The following is a 23982-nucleotide window of genomic DNA, read 5'->3' on the forward strand; positions in this document are numbered from 1 at the left end:
TCTCCCTTCCAGGGATTTTTTTTTCCCCCTAAATATCCTCAACTGGAGAAAGTTGCAATTTGAATATATAGCAACCAGAATAAAAATATGCATAATGGAATTCAGTGTATGGAACTTACATTAGTTAAGTGGGAATAAATGTACTTGGACTTACAAAGTATCTTTCTTCAAAGGAAAAAGAGGTCACTGTTGAATTCTTCAGAATCAGGAGAGCTCCAAACTCAGCTCCAAGGACGTGCAGAGGTGAGCGCAAAAGCCTGGGGTGCAAGGTTGAGATACAGGGGGAGGAGAACAGGGCAAAGTGTAAAGGCTCAAAGAGGAGGAGGGCTTTCCCTGCCTTCACACAATCATCAAAGGGCCTTTCTGAAGAATTTTTAAAATCTTGCCTGACATTTAAGTTATGCAGTGTAGTCCCTCACTCCAGAAAAGTAAATTTCAGACAATATAAGGAGCTACACTTCAATGATACATAAAAGTTCTAGAGAAAATATATATATGATTATACAATTTGGGGAATAAGTAAGACAATTTAGGAAAGACAAAAAAGACCCAGTGCTTATGATACAAGACCAGATCATTTTCAGTTCCACAGAGCTGTAGAGCACTAGTTCTCAGCTATTAGATTTCCCACTGGAATCACCTGGAATCCTTGTGCAAAAGAGATTCTTGAGCCTTATCCCAAAACTACTGAGTCACCTACCCAGGTAAATTGATACTCCACCCAGTTTTGGAGTCCTCTGGTCTAGGGTACAAAGCCAAAGTGGGGAGGGGACAGAAGGATTCAGGTTGCAAGCATTAGCCAGCCTGCTACAGCCTTGCCATCACCGATGGCCCTGGGTGCTGTTCACACGAAGGTTCCTCTTTTGTCAAGTCCCCTAGGAACCAGTCTCTCTTTCTCTCTCTCTCTTTTTTTTTTTTTTCCGGATGAGGAAGGTTAGCCCCCAGCTAACATCTGTTGCCAATCCTCCTCTTTTTGCTGAGGAGGATTGGCCTTGGACTAACATCCCTGCCCATCTTCCTCTACTTTATATGTGGGATGCCTGCCACAGCATGGCTTGATAAGCGGTGTGTGGGTCCACGCCCAGGATCCTAACCTTCGAACCCTGGGCTGCAGAAGCGGAGCGCATGAACTTAACCACTACACCACCAGGCCGTCCCGCCGTGGGAACCAGTCTCTTTTTTATAGAAGTCAAATGTATTAAGCAAATACTCTCCCCTATCCCTCCCTCCTCCTCCAGCCAAAAAAACCCCCTAAACCTCATAAGTTCGGTGGTTTGCTGCAGCATGGTAAAAATACATCCTGAGTAGTTTGCATTTAATGTTGCACCAAATTTTGGCATAGTCAACAATTCTTAAATATCTACTAACAGTGGCTCTCAACCCTGGCTGCTTTTAGGAATCACCCAGGAAACTTTGAAAAGTAATACAGCTGTGTCTGAGTCCCACCCCCAGGGACTCTGATTTCAACTGGTCTAGGATGGAGTCCAGGGACTGACATTTTTTAAAAGATCCACAAGTCCTTCTCAACTAGATTGAGACCATTGGCTAATGTCCAGAAACATCTTCCTCATCTCAAGAGTTCCACATCCTTTTTTTTTTTTTTTTTTTGGTGAGGAAGATTAGCCCTGAGCTAACATCTGTTCCCAATCTTCCTCTTTTGCTGAGGAAGATTAGCCCTGAGCTAACATCTGTGCCCCTCTTCCTTTATTTTGTATATGGGATGCCACCACAGCATGGCTTGGCTAGGTCCGTGCCTGGGATCCAAACCCAAAAACCCCGGGCCACTAAAGCGGAGCATGGGTACTTAACCACTACGCTGCCACCAGGCTGGCCCCAGAGTTCCGCACCTTAATGAGACATAGAATCCTGATGATTCTAACACAAGAGAGACAATGACATAGGAAGTAAGAGCATTTCAAATAATGTACCATGGACATAACGGAAAAGGAAGGAGTCTGTCTGGGAAGGTTTGTTTGAGGGGACGGGATTTTGTTGAGCCTAGATCTAGAAAGTTATCCAAGACTTGGGCATGGAGGGTGGGTACCCAGGCTGGGGCAGGGTGCGGGGAGGAGGGTAAAAGGATCATTAGAAACCTTATCTTGGTTAGTAATTAATTATTTTATTTTCCTCCCATAACTTCTCATATGAACATCTAAGAACTTCTTTATTATTTCTACTTGCAATTATAATTTTCTAACAGAAGATTTTGTCATGTGTACAAAATGAATATAATCATGTGTTCAGCATGCTTCTAGACAAGGCTGTGCTTCCTCCAGCCAAGGAGCAAGGCAGAAAAGGGTGTCCTTCCCCGTTCTCAGTAATGCACTTCGAACAATCTACCATATACAAAAGAGTGACTTGAACTCACTCTATTCAGAAAATTCAAATGCAATAAACCTACTTTAAATTACCCAGCCAACTAGGGAGGAGGGTGATGAGAAATTTTGCCAAGAATTTTTCAAACAGGCAAGCTACCCTGCCCAAATTCAACAAATTCATTACTAATTCATTTCATTCTGTGATTTCTCTTTTCTGCCATTCGTACCTCCCCCAACAAGTAGATGTGCAAGTTTGAAGCTGGGCAGATCAAGCAGAGATGTGTCTGTTTTCTTGACACATTTCTAACTGTATTCAATTGATTCCAATTTTGATGTATTTCCTTAACAGGTAACAAGTAACTCTTTCAAAAACAATCTGTTAAAACACTAGAAGTAAATGGCATGGTTTCCCTAAAGTTTCGTGAACCAGGACTTGAACAAGTTTGAAAAATAATGTAGTAACTGTATTGGCCACCAAGTAACTAGATTTGGTGGGCTAGTGGTTAGGATGCTGCACTCTCACCGTGGGGCCTGGATTCTCTTCCCTGTCAGGGAACCACACCACCCATCTGTCAGCTGTCCTACTATGGGGACTGCATGTGACTGTGATACTAAAAGCTATGCCCCCAGTATTTGAAACACTCGCAGGGTCACCCATGGTGGATAGGTTTCAGAAGAGCTTCCAAATTAACACAGACTGGGAAGAAGGACCTGGCCGTCCACTTCCGAAAAAATTGGCCATGAAAACACTATGAATAGCAGCAGAGCATTGTCTGATATAGCGCCAGGTGAGAGGATGGTGCAAAAAGACGGGGCAGGGTTCCGCTCTGCTGTACACAGGGTCGCTAGGAGTTGGAATTGACTCAATGGGCACTAACAACAAAGTAATTGTACTGGGGACAGGAGGGCAGGAGAACCAGAAAGGAGGGACGTCCTCATAGCGTCAGGCGTGATGGAAGTGTGGTACTTTACATGTCTCAATGATTGGATTCAAAGCATTTTATAATGTTCTTATTAATATTCAATGCTGCACCATTAGGAAAAAGAATGTAAACTATTCTTACTTCCTTTTTTAAAAAAATGAAATTGAAGTACAGAGAGTTAAATAATTTGCTCTACTCAGTTCCAGGAAACAATGAGGGGAAAAACCTCTTTCCTGATCACCAGGCAGGCTCCTGCCTCCTCCTCAGGGCGGAACAGATCCACCACTGGAACAGATCCACCACTGCGTCTGAGGTGGCTCCTGACTCACCTGCACACCCTCGCTGGAGGGCACACTGAGTCACAGGAGCATTAACTTTTAGCCACTATGATCATGCTTGCAGAAGTGGAGAAATGGGAGTTCTAAGAACCAAGCAGAAGGAAAAGGAAGACAAAATTCAAAAGGACAAAGCTTATAGCATCCATCATTCAACAACCATAGATGACACCCAAAGAAAGCAGATGACGCAGTACCTGCCCCCAGGGACCACATGTCTTCCTAAGGGGAGGAGGTGCCTGATCCACAAGCAACCATAATATCCAACGCAAGTGTTGTGGAAGAGCTGTGAGGGAGCTGGAATGAGGAGGGCGCACAGGAATGCAGCAACGCCAAAGGGAAAGATGGTGAGTTCCGAGGATAAAGAAATGTAAATCACTTCTGACCTCAAGGGGCTTACAGTCTTTCTGGGCAGTCTGACTCATACACAGATAGAAAAGCAAGATTACCCATAATTAAGCACCAAGTAAATAACTCCATGACAAGGGCTATGATATAAAGAAGAAATCATCTCAGAGAGCTAAATCAAAGGTTTCCAGGAAATGAGCCTTTATTGGGCCTCAGAGGATTCCGATAAATGGCAAGAAAGGGAAGAGAAGTCCAGTCATGGAAAATGGCCTGATCAAGGAGAATATTCTAGCTAGACTATAAAATGTCAACATGAGAATCAGCTCATTCATTCATTCATTTAATCAATCAGTATTTATGGAGAACCAATTGTGTGCAGGCACTGGGCTAGGAGCGAATAGTGGAAACAAGGCATTCAGGCTGCCCTGATGGGTTTTTCATATTCCAGAAGGGCTATTGGAAAATAAGAGTTGGACAGAGGCAGTCTGGAATAGATTTGAGACAGTCCCGCATTTTGGGCTTTAGCCTGTTCTCAGTATGCGCTGAGAGTTTTTAAGTAAAAGTGACAGGTGCAATGCTGTATTACCCGGAAGATGATTCTGGCAGTGCTGTTTACATTTCAGGGGAAAGAGAGTGAAGATCACTTAAGAAATTCTTGTAATGGTCCCAGTGTGAGATAATGCAGATTCAAACGAGAATGACAGGTGCAAAAAGGAAGAGAGAGCACTGTGAAGACATACTCACAGGGCTTGGGAACCAGCAGGAGTCTGGAAGGGAGGAGAACGACAGACAAGGACCCTGATGTCTCCAGCCTAGATGTCTGGCAGAATTCTAAAAGGAAAACCAGTTAGGAGGAGAAGGTAAAGTATACTTTCACCAGCCCCAAGATTGGAATGTTCTAGAGGTTGGGCTCCTTTCAATACCCTTCTCTATTTTCATGCTATTGCTATTCTCCAGTCTGGCTCTCTTTCTTCCTTCTCCTGTTCTTGGTCACTTTAAGGAGAAGATTCAATAGACTAGCTCCCAGTGAGGTGTTATTAACTGCCAAACACACAGCATTTTATCAAGAACAATGCAGAAGCACCGAGGGATCAGTGATGGTAGAAAGCTCGGCATCAACAGCAGCCTGGAGACATTCTGGATGGACTGCTTACAACCACCTATCCTGTGCATCTACTTAAGGACAGCTGACTCCAGAATTGCCTAGGAGAAAACTTTCCCTCAGTCCCACTCCTGAGCATTGATTGCCCTGTCATTCTTGCTTAAGCAGGATAATTAGAAACAATCGATTGGTTGCATCCCTGAAAGCCAGGGATGTTTAGCTGCATCCCTGTCCTTGGAAGATGATATCTGGAGCACAACCATCAGAATTCCTCTGGCTACACGTTTGGCGTCAAGTTACCTCGCTTGGACCACAGTGTTCCTGTGCACCAGTGCTTTGCAATCACCTGGGGATCTTGTTAAAATGCAGATTCAGAATCAGTAGGTATAGGGTGAGGCCTGAAGGTTTGCAATTGTAGTAACATCCCATGCTGCTAGCCCAGGGACCCACAACTTGAATATGTACGTGTCTAGGAATAGACAGATCCTCTCCAAAGCAGACCTTAGATCCAGGCTGTCCTGAATTTAAATTCGTCCTCTGCCACTTTTCAGATGGGCGACCTTGAGCAGGTTACCTAACTCATGTATTGCTTCCTCATCTGTAAACCAAGAAAAATAATACCTACCTCAAAGGAGGTACAAATGCTGGACAATACAGAGTGGGCCTCAGTAATTGCTAATTCCAATAGCAGATTCTCTTCTCTTCAATGGTGTGGAAAACTGTTAAATTCACAGAAGCATATCCCACCCACCCCCCCCAAAGGCTAAAGTCTCCAGAAGGAATTACTGAGAATGCAAAGCACAGAACACCCTCAGAAACTGAAGACATTGAAAACTCTTTATCAACACATAACCCTGCATAATTACAAATATGTCCAAAACTAGCATTATCCTGTATTTGTCTGAGTGATTTATCACATTAAGTTCTACTACATGATTTCCCAGCTCTGAAAATCCCAAACTTCAGGGTGCAGGGAAAGAAAGCATTTCTTTTCTAAAGAGGCCAGTATACCTAGACTTAACCAACATCAGTCTACTTAAGCTTCTTCTACCTTTAATTTCCCTTTTCCGAAAGGCAGATTCCACCCTGCATTGAGAATTGCTGTCCTGGTGCATTATAAAGCTATTTGATCTAAAATGTGTCATTTACACTGAACTTATAAAAATGCATTTACTACATGAACCAGAACAGTCTTATACTTGGAATTCTTTGTCATAGGTGAAGAAACAAACCTTTTCTACATTTTGAAAAGCAAACCACAGCTCTGTAAATGCAGTTTTTGTCAGGCTAAATACCAACATTTCCTTGCATGCATTAATCTTTTAACCCCCAAAACTAAAGTATTTGAGCCAAGAGAACATAATCACATAAATATCAGGCTCCAAAATAATCCACAGTTTGTTGTAGTATAGACGTAGTGTATATAATTTTTTTTAAAAATCCTCTCACTTTCTCCATCCCACACCCAGAAAAACTCCTATTTAGAGAAAGCCACACCCATCACTCAGGGTTGACCAACTTTTCAAAAAAACATTAAAAGAAAACATTAAGAGCCATTCAAAACCAAAGAGAAATGCCAAGATACTCAAAGAAGTTCTACTCTCAATGCAAATGAAGATGCGAGAATTTGAGGAGCAGAATAAACAGAACAACTAATCCATTAGCATGTCTCCTTGGAGACAGTCTGGCCTGTGGAGGAGAGCAAAACTAGGTCCCCCTTGGGCAGGTGAGCAGTTAGTCCGCTTAAAGAAAAGCAAAGGCCATAAATTCTCCTCTTTAAACCAGAACAGATAGTAACTTTGTCGGGAAGTTTTACATTCTGAAGGTCCACATAGCTGAACAAGGAAAATCTTCTTATCCTATGTGTTAATCTGGTATTGATCTTTTATACCACTGAAAACAGCCTAACCACTCCCCAGCAACAGTGAAGAAAAGCCCTAGGGCAAGGTCACAGGTCACACCTGATTTGGAATGGTTCCATTTGGAGTTGGGAACGTCTCTTCATTAAGGGGCCTGGTGAATTTTGTTTCCATTTCTGCCTGGGAAGAGCTGCACCACCCCTTAAGGGGACAAGCTGGGACTGGTTGTGTGGTCTCAGGCAATCAGTTAGCCTCTGCTGGTCTGCGTTGAAGGAGGATTGGAATAAAAGGAATGAGAGTCAGATGTAGAAGCCAATCCAGCCCACTCCGCTCTCCTCTGCAGTCTGCCTGCAGGAGCTGAGCTGAACTTGCTAATATCCTGTTCTATTAAAAGAAAACTCAAAAGGAAGCCCTACTGGTTTTATCTGAGGGAGCTATTTTTATCTTGGAAAAACATTTCCAGTTTACAATTAGTTAACTGTCTACTTTAATCCACCGCTCTCATCAATCACTCATTCATTGGAGGCGGCCTTGCTACAACCAAGTTGCATTGGAAGGTTTTCGGCTGTCCACGTACGTTTGGTCTAGTGAGGAACAGTTTGGTTCAATTCAGCAAAGTCGTTGATTTCTACCACACCCCAGACATTGTACTAGGTGACCGAAATACAAAAAGGAGTGTGATGTGGTGTCCCCTTAAGGAGTTTACAGTCTAGGAGGACAGAACAGTAAACAAATACTTAATGAATTAATATCACTTAAAAACCTCTCCTTGGCAGGAGAGCCCCAATTTACCTTGCCTGTCTCAACTTGGCCATTCCTGGTCTACAAGCCACTCAAAATTTCTCACTCAAAATGTTCAAACTGGTGATCATACAGTCTTCCCAGACCCCACGAATTACCTGGACTTCTCCCATTCCCCCCTGCCTCACCTTGGAGGCTGTTTCTTCCATACTCTGGTGAACTTCAAATACCTCACCCCATCTACCTGCAGCTGAGCGTGGAAAACATACTCCAAAAAGCTCAAAAATGAAAATCTGCCCATTTTGTTAGTTGATGAGTTCCAGTACAAAGATTTCAGGAGGACAGTTTGAATTTACCAGTATTTGAATTACCTGTGAATTTTAAACATCTGAATTCAACCTGTCCTCCAAAACCACATGCAATAAAAAGTCTGCTTCAAAATCCCATTTCAGGGGGCTGGCCCCGTGGCTTAGCGGTTAAGTGGGCGCGCTTCGCTACTGGCGGCCCGGGTTCGGATCCCGGGTGCGCATGGACGCACGGCTTCTCCGGCCATGCTGAGGCCGCGTCCCACATACAGCAACTAGAAGGATGTGCAACTATGACATACAACTATCTACTGGGGCTTTGGGGAGAAAAAAGGAGGAGGATTGGCGGTGGATGTTGGCTCAGGGCCGGTCTTCCTCAGGAAAAAGAGGAGGATTGGCATGGATGTTAGCTCAGGGCTGATCTTCCTCACACACACACACACAAAAATCCCATTTCAATTCTTTCAATCCTTTCTTCCATCTATTATCTTTGCCTATTTCTTAAACATTCACACTTGTGAAAATCACTGGTAACATACACAATAGATTCCATTTTCTGGGAGAACTATCTTTCTTCACAGATTCCGAAACAATAGGGGGAAGGGTGTTTGCCCTGCTTTCAACATTAGAGCTGACTGATGAGCGAACAAAGGTGTGATGATGGGCTGACGGACTCTCGTGCCTTCCGTGAATGTTCCGTGAATGATCGGCTCGGCTTTCAGGCGCCCTTTTAATATGCATCTTTATCCTCTTCTCTCTGCCCTCACCATTCCATCTCTTCAAAGGGCATGCTGAATGAAGCGAGGAGTGACACCTAGATCAGGCAGCTTCATCATTCCCACTAAAATCAAAGGCTCCAGTGACATTTGAATCACAGGGCGCTTTCACTGCTTCACTCCTACCTGTTTCATTCCATTAGCAGAGTAACCAAGAGCAGCAGTTTATTGGAGTGAATTTTAAGAGTGCTTCCCAGTGTTGGCAGTTCTGCACTCTACTTTTGTCACTCAAGATAAAGACCTAGGGGGCAGTTTGAAAGAATGTATACTCCCACACAGCAGAAGGCAATGCAAGCATTTTTCCCCCCAGTACGTTTAAAAATTTCCCTCAATACATTTAAACTGGATACCTAGTATGACAGGTCACAAAATGGGGTGGGATACAAAGAAGAATGAGAGAGGACTCTACCTGAAAAGTAACTGATCAGAAGGGAAAATAAAATGCACATAAACATTCATAAGAGCTTTGCAGATAAAGAGCCTGGGATTTTCAAGATAACTTCCAACTATGAGACTCAAGAATGTGGCATTAGAGCTGGCCTAAAAGTAGAATTAGACTGTTGGGATGGGGAAAGGGAAGGAATTGATTGCAGCCAGACATCAGCCAAAGGTGAGAATATCCATACCTATAAGGGGCACAGCAAGTAGTTAAACTTGGCCAGGCAATCTAGGTGAGAGACAAAGCAAAAAGGTTGAAGCCACGCTTCGGAGGTGGAATCCATAGGACTCAGTAGGTGGTGGAATCTTGCAATTCACTACATCTTATATTTGGACTAGTATATAAAATACACCTTTGCCAACTGACACTTAAATACAACTGCTGCAAAAACTGAAGACTCGGATTCATAGCCCCAAACAAAGATGACTGTGCCTTATTGTCTCTGCAGAGCAGACAATTCTTGACACATTGGCGCTCCACACTTGCTGGGCAGGTGCTAAGCAGGGTTCAACCGAGGAGGAGAAAGAGGGCTCTGCGGTGGGAGGAGAGAGCCCCTCTTCTTTTGGCAGCCTTAACTATGTGTCCTCACTTCTGAGCAGGTGCAGAGTATGTTTCCTGCCTTCTCCAATCCTCCTCCTCACCCGTCCTGCAGACATCTAGAAGGGAACAAGCCTTGTGGGGAAAGAACAGGACGCTACATAGATGGAGGGTGTCGTTGGGGCTTGAGGGCAGGGGAAAGGAAGAGGCAGAAGGAAGAGGCTATCCCAGTTCCAATTTTTTTTCTACACCCCAAGCCCTAGTCCTAGATAATAGAAACAGAGCACAGAAATCTGCTCCAGAGTCCAGTTATTGGAGTCCAGCAATTTCCTTCTTATGTGTCCTCCATTAGTAAATATTAATTTTATAATTAATACAATGAATCCTCACCAGGAAAATAATGAGCTTTCAATTATTTACATAAAGTTAAAACCTTATGCCCTTGACTTATATTTGAAGTCTGTATTGGATGTATTTCTCTTTGTGATCACAGGAGAATATAAAAATATAATAAACACAAGACCAATGCTGTGACTCTATTTTTATGTTTTATTATTATTATGAAAAATCAAGTTAGTTGTCAATAAATAATACCCACCACTACCTCATGGTAACATATTGGTCTAGTATCTCTGGGAATCTTACAAAAAATGATTTTAACTTAACACTTTCAACCTCCCTTCTCTCTAACGCTTTATTATGTTTGATTTCCAAACATTTCCAGTTAAAGCAGGTTTAGGACCAAGATCCCTGGATTGTGAGTCAAGAGACTTGTATTCTAGGGCCACCTCTCCTATTAACTTGCCAGGGGTTGATTTTGGTCAGGCTACTTAATTCTCTGGACCTTAGAGGGTCATTTGTGGAGGCCATGAACCACTTTGGGGATTTATGAATCTTCTTCCCAGGAAAAAATGCACACATGAACACAGACACAAACTTCAGCATACAATTTCACAGACACCCCCAAGTAGTCTCCGGGATATTTCTCATCTTGACATTCTACGTTTAAAGGTATCTTTTTTTTTTTTTAATTTATTTATTTTTTTCCCCCAAAGCCCCAGTAGATAGTTGTATGTCACAGTTGCACAGCCTTCCAGTTGCTGCATGTGGGACGCTGCCTCAGCATGGCCGGAGAAGCTGGTGCCTCGGTGTGCACCTGGGATCCGAACCCGGGCCGCCAGCAGGGGAGCGCAAGCACTTAACCGCCAAGCCACGAGGCCGGCCCCGTTTAAAGGTATCTGATCGTCGAAAGAAACAAATATTATTTGTACAGCCATCCCCATGATACGGGTACGGATGAGAAGGAATGAAGAGACTAATAACCACAAACTGGCTCTACCCATCATACCTAAAGGTAGTGCCTGAACAGAGCTAGGACTGTAGGGTAGAGAGCCACACCTGCCCTGCACACCAAGACAATGGATGCTGAGATATCACTGCCAAATATTCCTGCGGATGAGACTGTGCCAAGCTTTAAGAAGTCCACCCAGTGACGGGCTGTCTACATTGTTCTGTAAAACAAAGCCCCTACTGTTAAAAGTCAAAGGGAAGCTACTGGCTGTGGTTCTCCGAGACACACCCCTTCTTCCAGCCCAAAGAGTAGTTAGTGCCAAGAGCTGAGTTTTCCTGTATTTAAAAGCTAATGTAATACGGAGGTAGGTAGGATGAAATGATATGATATCTAAGATTTGCTTCAAAATAAACCAAGGGAAGGTGAGAAAAGAGAAAACAAGATTGGAACAATTCCGCACCAACAAATTAGACAACCTAGAAGAAATGGATAAATTCTTAGAAACATACAACCTATTTTCAGAAATAGAAAATCTGAATAGACCAATTATTAAGGAGATTGAATCAGTAATCAGAAACCTCCCAACAAAGAAAAGTCCAGGATCAGATGGCTTCACTGGTGAATTCCATCAAAGATTTAAAGAAGAATTAATACCAATCCTTCTCAAATTCTTCCAAAAAATAGAATAGGAGGGAACACTTCCAAACTCATTTTATAAGGCCAGCATTACCCTGATACCAAAACCAGACAAGGATACTACAAGAAAATTACAGGCCAATATCCCTGATGAACATAGATGCAAAAATCCTCAACAAACCAAATTCAATAATACATTAAAAGGATCATACACCATGATCAAGTGGGATTTACTCCAAGGATGCAAGGATAGTTCAACATCCACAAATCCATCAATGTGATTCACCACATTAACAAAACAGAGAAAACAAAATTGGCCATGAGTTGTCAATTGTTGAAATTGGAGGATAAGTTTTCTCCCCTTTTGTGTAGTTTTAAATTTTCTATTTAAAAAGAGAAAAGGAGAAAGAGAGCAAGTCAAAGTGAAAGATCTATAGGTTAATGGATTTTTTGAGACCTGTGCACAAAGCTAAGTTAATCCTACTCAATTCACATCTTTTGAGGAGCCCACAGATAGCACAGAATGGGGCTCACAAAATATGGAATTGACACGGAGTTATTTTGAGAACCATTTTATAGTCCAAAAGACATGACTTTCAACCAAGACAAAAAAGTATTTTTGTGTGTGTAAGGAATGTCTTTCTCCACATGGACAGCTCAGTGCTGGCTGAAAAGGCAGAATTAGGCAGCGAGCAGTATTGTCCCCACCTGTTCCAAACAGTATTATTCCACCCTTCTGTCCAACAGGCCATCCAGCCCAGGCTGGTTTGGCATGATTCATTGCTGTCTCAGTTTGGACTTACATGTAAAATGTTTGTTATTTTCACAAAGCTCTCTTTAACCGACAGAAAATGACTTTTCTTGTCGTGAGCTTCTGCTTTTACTTTCCTTCCCAACAAAGACAGCAATTTAAAAATCATAATGAGTCTCCATCATGCAAAAGAACTGCAGTTCCAATTCCTCGCGCTTTGGGCAAACAGCAGTGGATGTGTCAGGAGCCACGGGGGCTTCTGTCATACGCAGGGGTTCAGAGGGTCGGCCAGGGGAAACTGAAGCTGTCACTCAATCTATTCCTACCTCAACGTAATCACTCAACCAAGGCAAGCTGAAAGAAAAGGTTGAGGGTGGGGAACTATATCTGAGCCCTTGGGTAGGCCTCTCGCACACTAACTCCAGGCTTGGCCGTGTGACTCACTTTGGCCAATGGGACAACAGCAAGCATGATGTAAGCAGAGGTTTAAAAAACGCTTATGCACTGGGGCTTGCTTTCTCTTTCACTGTTCTTGGGAACCTTGTGACCACTGCTATGCAAACAAGCCAGGACTAGCCTGTTGTGACAAGAGATATACAGCCAAGTCATCTCCATTGCCCCAACTGAAACTGTGCCAACTATCAGACACGTGAGTGAGGCCATCCTAGATCATCCATCCCCAGCCAAGCCACCAGCTTACCACAGGGATCTGATGAGCCAGTCCAGCCCAGAACTGCCCAGCTGTTGCAGAAAATCATGAGAAATAATAAATGTTTATTATTTAAACCACCAAGTTTGGGGTGGTTTGTTATAACAAACCCTAACAGACACAATAGGGTGAAAAAAAGGTGACTAAGAGATGCTAAGATGTACTGAACATCCTGGGATGCAATCTCTAATGACACTTTACCTAACACACTCAATGGGACTTACTACTGATTTGATTGTATATGTCAATTGTCATTAAAATAACCTGACATAGGTCCAGAACTGACCATACTCCCTAATATTCATCTCAAGACAATGTTGGCTACAACTCTTGGGATAATATTGCACTGGCTTTGGAGGTTTACGAACCCCCTAAAATTATATGAAGAATTGTAGGTTTATGTATTTTTTCTTCTTAATTGGAAATACATGTTAAAACTATGGAGAATAACACAGAGAATTGCTATCACTTTGCAGACATATTTCTGCATTAGAGCATTCCTCAGTCTTAGAGGAAGCTGCCTTTATTTACACTCTAAGATAGCTTAATAGGTGTTTCTACATTCAAATTGAAAATTTCCTGTAACAAAGGTCTGCATCTACTTGGGACACTAAAAATCTTATTTTTTTGTTATTTTTGAAAATGCCTTAGAATCAGACACTGATACTGTCCAAATCATTCTGTTACCAAATAATATTAAGCTGAATTGCTGTCAATATGAAATGCTGGTCACACCAATTAAATTACTAAGAGACTAATGATATGATATCCTAATTTTTTTGTCTGTTTTCTGTCACGTATACAAGGACTAAAGGGCTAAATTTCTTGTAGTTATCTTATTTTCTGTTTTTTTAACCTAATTGAGATCAGAGGGCTTTCTAGGATGACTTTTACTTTTATGCTTGCTCCCAGTGTGATATCATCTAGTCCCCAAATTTCATCATATGCAAAGTCCCAAAACAAGAAAATTAAAACCCAGACCCTTATTATTCACAATAGACAGTGCTCTTAGGTCTAAATTAGCCCACCCTGGTACTGTTGAGTAAAATTAACTAAAATATACGATTTTTTTATTAGCTTTGCCTTCCCTCAGGAGTGTGTGAAATGATGAAGTGTTATACAGATACTCAGACTCTGAAATTTTAACTTTAAAAATAATTTATTCAATCACTTTTGAAAGCGCATAAAGTTAGCAGACCTGGTTCATTACATACCAGTTGTATGGCCCTGAACAATCCTCTTTCCCTCACTACACTTTGTTACCTGCAAAATGGCAACAAAAACCATCATTGGTGCAAGGAAATGAAATGATGTATATGAAAACTCTTTGTTATCATTTCTCCGCTAGACTATGAGCCTCTCATAAGCAGAGGCAAGGCTGAATTCATCTTTGATTTCCCAGTGGTTGGCACCGTATTTGGTAAGAATTCCTACATATCAAGCATGTATGCTAACCTCCTTCACAATTGCTGTGTCTTCTCCATGTGGGGTTCAAAGCTCTATATCTCCAACCACCTGGGTTCTCTGATAGAACTACTCATATTTGCCAAGTTGGAGCCAGAGGCCTGAGCACTCACTGGTGTCACACAAATGAGTGTCAATGTCAGAATCCAAGGGGAACACTGGTGGAACCTACCTTTGGGCCAGGACTTGGGAGTGTGGAGTGTACCCGACGCCTGCCCATCCTGCTCCAGACTCTATACCAAAGAGGGGGCTCCATGTATCAGGAGCGACAGGAGGCTGAGCAGCCTATTACTGACCGGAGCAGTTCTAGTGGGTACAGGGCAGAACTCTCCCCAGTACACAACTCTGGAGAAGAAATCTCTGTACAGTTACGACTCAGGTTGAGTAATCAGGATACATGGGAGTATTATACCGCCACCAAAATATGATAAATATGCTTACCAAGGAAAAGGATTTATAAAGTAAGTGGGAAAATACACAGCACCCATTGTATATTTGCCCCATAATTACAACTACATAAAAAGGATATGTGTGTGGGAGAGATTAGAAGGAAATCCAAAACCATGAAAATAATTACCATTAGGGTAGTGTTATTATGGGCAAATTCTTCTAAATTTCTTTCTTATAATCTTTTGAAGTCAATACAGTAATGAATCAAAAATAAGTAACAACCTTCCATCTCCAAGCAGAGTTTTTTGAAGAGTCTCAGAAAGAAAGCTACCTGGTCATGTCTAGACTCTAAGGAAATAGACTCTAATCCACCATCATGGTTTGGTGGGAAAAGCCTTATTAGATTGGGATCAGAAAACCTGGACTCTGGCACCAGCTCAGCCAAAACCTAGCTCTGAGATTTTGCAAGTCATTTAACCCTTCTAGATCTCTCCAGGAAGTCAGGCAAAAGGATTTAGGATAGAGCCCTTAAGCTCTCTTTTGGGCTTTCTACAATGTAGCGTGTGTTTTACTTTCTACAATGTAGTAAATGATTATAAAGTGCTATGAATAATTTTTAACAAACACATCAGAACTCAAAACACCCAAGACTGTGTGGCCCCCTTCAGAGCCATTCTGACACTTACTCCTGGAAAGGGCCACCTCCTCTTTGGCCTCTAGAACCTGTTCTACATGATATTGCACATCTTCAGTAGGGCCAATGTTTCCCACTGTGAGGCAGAACATAACGTCTGGAAACAGTTGAGAGGGACCTGGTGCAAATTCTGGTAAGATAGGTGATCAGGTTGGACACACATATTTTAGGTCATAAAGGAAGTAAAAGAATAGATTTTCTTAAATGACCATTCAAAAGTGCTTTGAACACTATTAATGACGTTGTTCCCATGGCGGCAACTCAGAAGGGAGGGCTGACTTCACTCAGATGTACAGCGTAAGTTCCATGGCTTGCCAAAGACAATGTCACTATTATAGGGACGACCGTTATAGTTCTGCTTCCCTCAAATGTGGCTGTTATAAAGATATGTAAAAAAATACTCCACTAGGATGCCCAAAAACCTTTTGTCTCTGCCAAAATAAATTCTGAAGTTGAAATTCAAAACACAACTTGTTTACCATTATTACAGAATGTTCTTATAAGGGTGAGATGTTTATTTTTAATACCTTTGGCATTTAACCTTTAACCCCTTATTTGCTCTGTAAATATTAAGCCCCAGCAAGGTAAGAAAAATAATTAATTAAAAACTCACCATGAAGAAACTCATTTTAATCACATATTGATAAAAACACGTTGCTGGGGCCGGCCGGGTGGCGCAAGCGGTTAAGTGTGCGCACTCCGCTGCGATGGCCCAGGGTTCACCAGTTCAGATCCCGGGCGCACACCAATGCACCGCTTGTCAAGCCATGCTGTGGCGGCGTCCCATATGAAGTGCAGGAAGATGGGCATGGATGTTAGCCCAGGGCCAGTCTTCCTCAGCAAAAAAAGAGGAGGATTGGCAGATGTTAGCACAGGGCTGATCTTCCTCACAAAAATAAAAAAATAATAAAAATTATTAAAAAAAAACACAAGTTGCTGCATCTTTGAAAAAACAAAATAGTAGATGACTCAAATTTGGAAAATCATGAGTGTACATAATTTCTATCTATCTCATTATGAAACTGATAATACCTGCACTTGTGCAGAGGTTTCAAAATATTTCTGCCTTTTGAAGCTGATGAAAAGAGCTTCCGCAAGTTCTTACCAAGTAATAAGACTCGGTCCTCTCCTCATCAGGAAATGCGAAGGACTACATGTTCTCTCGTTCATCTTAGTTTAACACAGGTTCATGACATTAACACTAAGTACAGGAGGAAAAAGTTGCATATTCCAAGTCATATTTACGAAATGCTCATTATCTAGCCCCAAGGATAACTCCTGAAACAGACCTTGAATTCATGAGATTCAACTGGGAAAAGAATAATAAAAGAGGTCCATCGTGCAATATTGGGGTGGGAGGGATGGGTATTTCACTGGAGGAGGGAATTGGAAGGGTTAAGAAAGAGACATTCAGTTTATAGCCTCATCACTCATAGAACTATCTACACTGGTGTTTAGATAGCTCCGAATTGTAGCAGCTGGATGCAGATTTCCCGTTTAATATCCCATGGGCCGAAAAGACCCGGCAACTCCCTCTCTTAAGGGAAACACAGTGGGAAGGTATGGATATATCAATAAAAATCTAACACCATTACTGTGGTAGGTGGCTGAAGTTGAGACCTTCCTGTTGGTGAGTGAATGGAAGGAAGCACTTGGTTCACAGGACACCACTTTGAGACTTACAATAGAGCGGCTGCAAACAGCTGAACTGCAGGTGTTTGTCTGGATTCTCAGCAATGATCAGAACACTTAAAAATTGGCAGGTGTGCCATAAAAATCTGGATTTCCAGCTTCTCTCAAAAAAGAAGACAATTTGGCAATATGGTCAAGTAATGGTGCCTCTTTAGATGGGGCATACGTTCCATATTTACCCTCTAGAGGCCAGCCTCCATCAAAAATTGTATCCTGGCCTTCCTAGACATTTGAGTTTGCAACCACTGAGAAAGCTGAAATCCTTGGCAAAACTGTGCAGGAGGTGGCTTTCAGCTTCTGCAACTGTCTGTTTCCTCCACTTCTCCATCTCTCTCCATACACTGCCCCACTTCCCTCCTTGCCCTGGGCTGGCCATATATTTCCCACTAGGCTGGCACACTCACACTTCGCCCTAGAAAATGGCCTGGACTCCAGATCTTTCCCTAACCCCTCTGCCCCCATCAAAACTTTTCTGCACTTTATCCCATTCCTTTCTGGTTTTATTTTGTAGAATAATATTGTTTTGGCCAGGAGACTACTTAGCAATCTGATAAACTAATCAGTGGGAATGGACTAGCTTACCTTCCCAGAAAACATTTGAAATGGATTCCAGACTTTCTAAATACATGTCATGCCTTCACCCAAAGGAACTTACCTCCCTTGTAGTCAGCTATCCATCAGATTTCTAAGTTCATAATCTATTCCTGTGCACTTTTATGTGTAAAATCTGCAATTTACTCACAAGTAATATGCAAGTCAGAAAAAGGGAACGTATCTTGAACACATTCTGTGGTGACGGCCGATTCAAATTCACTCAACTCAGTATAAAGTCACAGAAGCCCTATGAATTATAATTTCTAAGTCCAAAGTATATAACAGAGCTATAGACATGGGTTCCAGTCCATTAGACAGTCCAAACTGGTCATGGCCACAAAAGCAGAACTTTCTTTGTGGATGATGATAAAGCCAGATTCTACAAAGGAAAGCTTACATGGGTATTATTATTATTAATTAAAGTCAAAGGAGACTGTTGTACCCTCCTAACCAACATGAACGAAATTATAAAGACATGCAGAGAATTTTTTTTTTCAGGTCTAGTCTCCTAAGGAAAAAGATACAAATTACTATTGCTGGTAGTGTTCCTGGTTCTCCAAAGATGGAAAAAAGTGTCCCAAAGTGAGTTTTCAGGAGGAAGATAGGAGGAGGTCTATAAACTGTACATTGTGTTCATGAGTCAGAAGATGGCAATCTTCCTCATGAGTCACAACTGAATGAGACTTGGTAGGGCCTTGGGTACAGGTGGAGAGCCTTCCCAACGTGCTACCAGATTTCCTAAGAGATGACATACACACACACAGAAACCCACAGTACAGGTGCTCTCCCTCCAGCCCAGCCAAGGGCCTGATGTATTATATCCTCCAGGCTAACCCTCAGCCACACCCACTGAGAGCAATGCCCCTTCTCTTCCTGTCCTAAGCAGCTGAGGGATGCAGCTGGGCAGACCCAGGCAGATGTGAGACAAAATGAAGCCTCATTTGGCTTGAAGGGGTCTTACATAAACAGAAAACATGATAACTGAGGTTTCTGACTATTTAAGATGCTGATGCTCTGTTCTAAGGCAATTTCACATATCTAACAGACAATTTTTCAAGCCAGTGAAGAAATGATTCATTTAATTTTTGCCAAATTACTCCAAATCCAGCAGATCAAATGATGGCACATCTCCTATTTCTGGACAGCCAGCTGTTTCAACTTTTCTGTCAAGGACTTGTGGCTTCAGCAACTGTATCTGATGCACTGATAGTCTCCTGGCAGCCCACAACATGGCCATCTGTGCTGTTGGCAGGGCACCCATCAACAGGTAAGTCACACCCTGTCCTCTGCCAGACATGCTACACAACCCTGGAAATGACTCTCTTCCTTAGAACACTCCTCCTCTGCGCCCATTTGACCAACCATCTACTTCAACAGCAATGGGGCCGAATGGAGCACCGAGTCTCCAAGGTCTCCAAAAAAGGCATCCTAGACTACTTTTCAAGTCTGCTCAGCATGAAAAATAAGTAAACTAAGGGGAAGTTAATTTTCTCAAGGTACCACTCAAGTATTTAAATTCAGTAAGATTCTTTAAGCTCTTGGCAAAAACATGTTGTTTTTTTTTAGAGATATTGAACCATGGAAAATAATTATAGCAATTCTAAAGCCCTAGGACTATCACACTGCTTATGTTCAAGTGGCCAATTAGGCAGTGACCCAGTTAAGTAGCTCCACCCAGACACACACTCGGGGTAATTAAATGGTTTTGTATCGGGGTTCCAAAAATAATTTAGGGTAGACTGACTTCTTAAACCTTAAAACTGAAAGAGGAAATTTATTTCCAGATAAAGTGTCCTCTTAGGCAGGGGCAAAGGTGACATAATTTTAGACTACAGAAAAAGAAAAAGCTTTGGTCAAGGATGCCCTTTTAAATATTTTGTTTGTTTTTTTTTAATCATTCTTTTGAATAAACACAGCACTGGGTCAAGGGCTGCTTTTTAGCGTTGTATGTGGTTGCGATGGGCCTTGGCTGTGATTGCCTCAGGCTGCTACTCGGGACAGATGTTTAAATGAGTGCTGTAGTCGTTACCATTTAGACAGAGCTCCACTTTCACTGTCATTAAAAACAACTCAACACCCAGAAGAGGACCAGTTCATCCACCTCAGCCGGATCATTTGAAAAGAGCAAGTGTGGAAACTATGAAGCCTTGTAGGAGAACTTTTTTTGTTTTTCTGACGGACTGCCAATCTCTTCAAAATAGAGTCCTTGCTTTTGTGCTGCCGAAAGAAAAGTACACCACACCAAAGCCCAAGGGATGGGGCTAAGGTGATGGGGGCGGGGAGGTGGCGGTAGAGGAAAAGTCACAGAAAAAGCCAGCCACTTCCATATATTCCCAAAGCGCCCAAGGAAAAAGAACAAAAACCCTCGACTTCCTCCCGTGCGGACCGTTCGCCGTACCCCCGCAAAGCGCCAGGCACCTCGCACTTGGGGGAGGGCTGGGGGTGGGGGGTGTTTACTCGGCCTTTTCGGCGCAGAGACCCTGCGGGGGGCCGGCGCCCCGCCAGGTCCAGGCCAGCGAAGCTCGCGGCTGCCCCGGTCCCCCTTCGCTCTCCGCAGCCTGCCCCCCGCCAGGTGCTTGCCCCACCTGGCGCCCCCACCTGGCGCCCCCACCTGGCGACCCCGCCTGCCTTTGTGCGGCCCGCGCGCCCCCGCCGGCGTGCGCTGCCGGGCGGGCCAGCTGCGGGCGCGGGCCGGGCGGCGGCGGGGAGAGGAGTCCGCCTGCGCCGGTGCCCGCCGGCGGGGAGGGGAGCGCGGCCGGGGGACGGGCGGGGAGGGCGCAGACAGCCGGCTGCCGCGCCGACGTGCCCGCCGGCCTCCCCAGCCGGGAGGACCAGAGGGGCACCTCCCCAGCAGGAAGAAAGGGACCCCCGCGGGCCGTGCCCCTGGACCCAGATCGGCCCACACTCCCGCTTCCGACAGCTGGCAGACATCGCAACCCGGCCACAAAAAGTTTCGCGACGCCGAAAGCGACTCGAAAGAAAGTTTTCCTTGGCCCCTCGCTCCTCTCCCCCAGCCCGGGTGGACGGAGCAGCAGGAAACAGGAGCTCGCGACGTGCGGACTCCCGCGTCCACCTTCTCCACCCCTGGCCTCGGCAGCGCGCCCAAGGTGGGTGCCCTGCGCCCGGGCTTCCTGCCCCATCCCAGGCTCAGGCGTCCCGGGACGCGGCGCGGCCAACTCACCATGGTGACTCGCGCCGCGGTCGCGCCTCTGCCGGGTCCGGCTGCCGGGGAGCTGGGGCTGGAACGGAGTCTCCTGGGCGAACTTCAAAAGTTGGTTCCCTTCGCCAAAAACAGGCTCTCGACACCCAAGCACTCACAGGAGCCAATGGGAACCCTGGGGGGACTCCATCCAGGCGGGATCGGCGGCGCTAGGTGAGGGCGAGAATGAGACGACTTAGCAGGAGAGGCGCATACTGCCGAGGGCAGGGGTCCACTCGGACCAGGCGCTTGGTGTCCGCCTAGGTGAGTCCGATGCTCTCTGCGCGTCTTCCTAGCTGCCCTGCCTCGCTCCTCTTTCTTCGGCTACTTACTCAGTACTCCTCTGGCTGAGCCTCGGCTCGGGCTGGGCAATCTGTCCATAAATGGAGAATTCAGCTCAGGCCTGACCAATCAGGGTTTGTTTTCACAGCGTCACTCCTCAGGGAAACCGTAGTAGCCAACAAGCTTGGAGCTGCTGGAGTTTCCAAAGACCTCTGGATCCTGTAGTCCTCCTCCACGCCAGCCTGAGAAGAGCGCTGCTGACCCAGCTCGCTCCCGTTTGCAAGACCTGAGCTGTTAGGAAGAAAACTCTGTGTGAAAGGGAGGTAAACCTCTCACTTTTTTTTTTTTTTTTTTAAACTCGAAAGTTAGAGTAGTTTTACCTTCCAAGCTGAAGTGGTATGATGTTCCCACAACTTTTTTTTTTTTAAAGGAGGAAATATTTTATCAGCATAAAAGATCAGAGTCGTGGCAGCAGCCCAAAGGAAATCCTTTTTCTTTCCAACGTCTGGATTGTGAGGAAAGTCAAAAATATCATTTCCCCACCCCTCCTTTTACCTGAATTTCCTTGAAAAACAAAGGAAGGCTTTTTTTTCCCCCGATGTTTTAAAGCTGGAGAAGTTGCACGCGCAGCGCGCAGAGGGATGGGGAGAGAGAAGTGGGAAGAATGTACCATCCATACTCGGTCAATGCATATCTGCTGAGAACAGTTAGCAGTAGAGTCAGACCTGTAAAAAGAACTGTAAAAGTACATTATTCCAGAGTGTCCAGTTTCAAGAAATCAGGTGGGCAGCAAGGAGAAGATTGGGGTGGGGGAGAAGCAGAATCCTGAAATAAAGGTAGGGAGTCTGATTTCATTGTTTTAACGGTTCAGGAAGAAAACTTGGTGGGTCACAGCATGATTGTCCTGTGGGGCTCTGCAGTAGGTAAGATTTGAAAACTTCAGGGATGGGAAAACTGTGAAGCATAATGATTTACTTTATGAACTTCAATGGTAGCCCTTCACTTGAATATAGGATACTAGAGTTGGAATGGATGTTAAAAATCATCTTGTTTAGAATGAGTAAACAAAATGTAGTTGATCCATACGTGGAATATTATTCAGCCATTAAAAAGGAAGAAAGTACTGACACACACTACAACATGGATGAACCTTGAAAACGTTGTGTTAGGTGAAAGAAGCCAGGCACAAAAGACCACATATTATGTGATTCCATTTGTATGAAAGTAAAGAGTGGGGAAATCTATAGAGACAGAAAGTAAATTAGTAGGAGGAGGAGGAGGGGAGGGTGAGAGTAATTGCTAATGGGCATGCATTTTCCTATTGGGGTGATGAAAATATTCTGGAATTAGGTAGGGGTGATGGTTGCACAACTTCATGATTATACTGAAAACCACTGAATTGTGCATTTTAAAAGGTGACTCTTATGGTATGCGAATTATGTCTCCATTTAAAAATTGAAAGAAAATCATGTTGACTAAATTCTTATAATAATCATCCATGCGGTTAGGCAATAGATATAACTGAATGCCTGCGATAGGTCAGCTCAGCAACTGTGGGTACAATGGTCTCTGCCCTCAGCAAGCTTACAATTTTAGGAGGGAGACAGAAGATAAATTTTTAAAACAATAAATAATTATAGGAAAGGTACAAATATAATGAGAAGTGACAGTAATTTTGTGCAAGGAACTGCCATATTTGGACTATAGTTTAGGTTAGAGAATTCATCTGGCAGCATTCTTTAGTGCAGACTGGAAAGGAAACAGCGAGACATCTGTTGAGCGCTCATTATGTACTAGGCATTGGCCAGGTCCATACAGCCGTGATTCAAATTCTCAGGTAAATCGGATTCCATGTCTCAGGGGCATATCAACTTCAGAATACGATCAAGTATTTTAGGAACTAATGAACAAAGGTTACCAAAAGGGAAATTTGAGCTTACCAGTAACATAAGTAATACTACTTAGGTTGGAAATGTCACGTTGCCTAAGCCACCATCCTGTCCATGGTCAACCCTGATTAGTTATTGGATTGACATGGGCTTCAAGGGATATAGGCCAAGATGTAGTTGTTTTCCCCCAGGTTAACCCAGGGATACGATGAGACACTGAAAATTTCTTAATAATCCATCAGCAACCTATCCGTCTCGGATTTATTTAAAACTACCTTGACACTATTTGTCAGTTGTACTAGCATTTGAGGTTTTTAAAAAATGCTTACTTTTTCAAGAGGTATTTACCCTAATAATCTCTTTCCAGTTTCAAGAGGTACTCCCAACTCTAACAGTCGGGACTTTATGATAAAGATATGCGCTTGTGTTCATTTTTCATGATTTTGTAATATGATTCCTTTCCAGATTGAAATATAAATATATATATATTAATTTTTATGTCTAAGCAGTACTTGGATTATGAGATTTAGTGGCACAGAAATCTGAATTTGAAGTATTGCTTTCGCACTTGACTAGCTGTGAGATCTTAATTTCTCAGAGCTTCAGTTCCTTTATCTATAAAATAGATTCATGTGAGTATGAAAGGAAATATGTGTAAAGATGGTCAACGAATGTTGGTTCCTTTTTCCCTTCACCTATACCAGGTGT

At 43.5% G+C, this 23982-nt stretch overlaps 1 protein-coding gene across 1 annotated transcript in view; it reads right to left on the bottom strand.

The window, feature by feature from the left end:
* The window catches only part of MYO1E (myosin IE), a 196861-nt gene extending 175415 nt beyond the window's left edge, over nucleotides 1–21446 (bottom strand). The window contains exon 1 of the mRNA XM_004421637.3: nucleotides 21086–21446. Coding sequence (XP_004421694.1) covers nucleotides 21086–21088 — 3 coding nt within the window. The 5' untranslated portion in view covers nucleotides 21089–21446. The remainder of the gene's footprint in view (nucleotides 1–21085) is intronic.
* Between the last annotated feature and the right edge of the window lie 2536 nt (nucleotides 21447–23982).

Source organism: Ceratotherium simum, chromosome 3 (assembly GCF_057802395.1).
Source record: "Ceratotherium simum simum isolate JZ-2026a chromosome 3, ASM5780239v1, whole genome shotgun sequence".
In the NCBI taxonomy this organism is placed as follows: domain Eukaryota; kingdom Metazoa; phylum Chordata; class Mammalia; order Perissodactyla; family Rhinocerotidae; genus Ceratotherium; species Ceratotherium simum.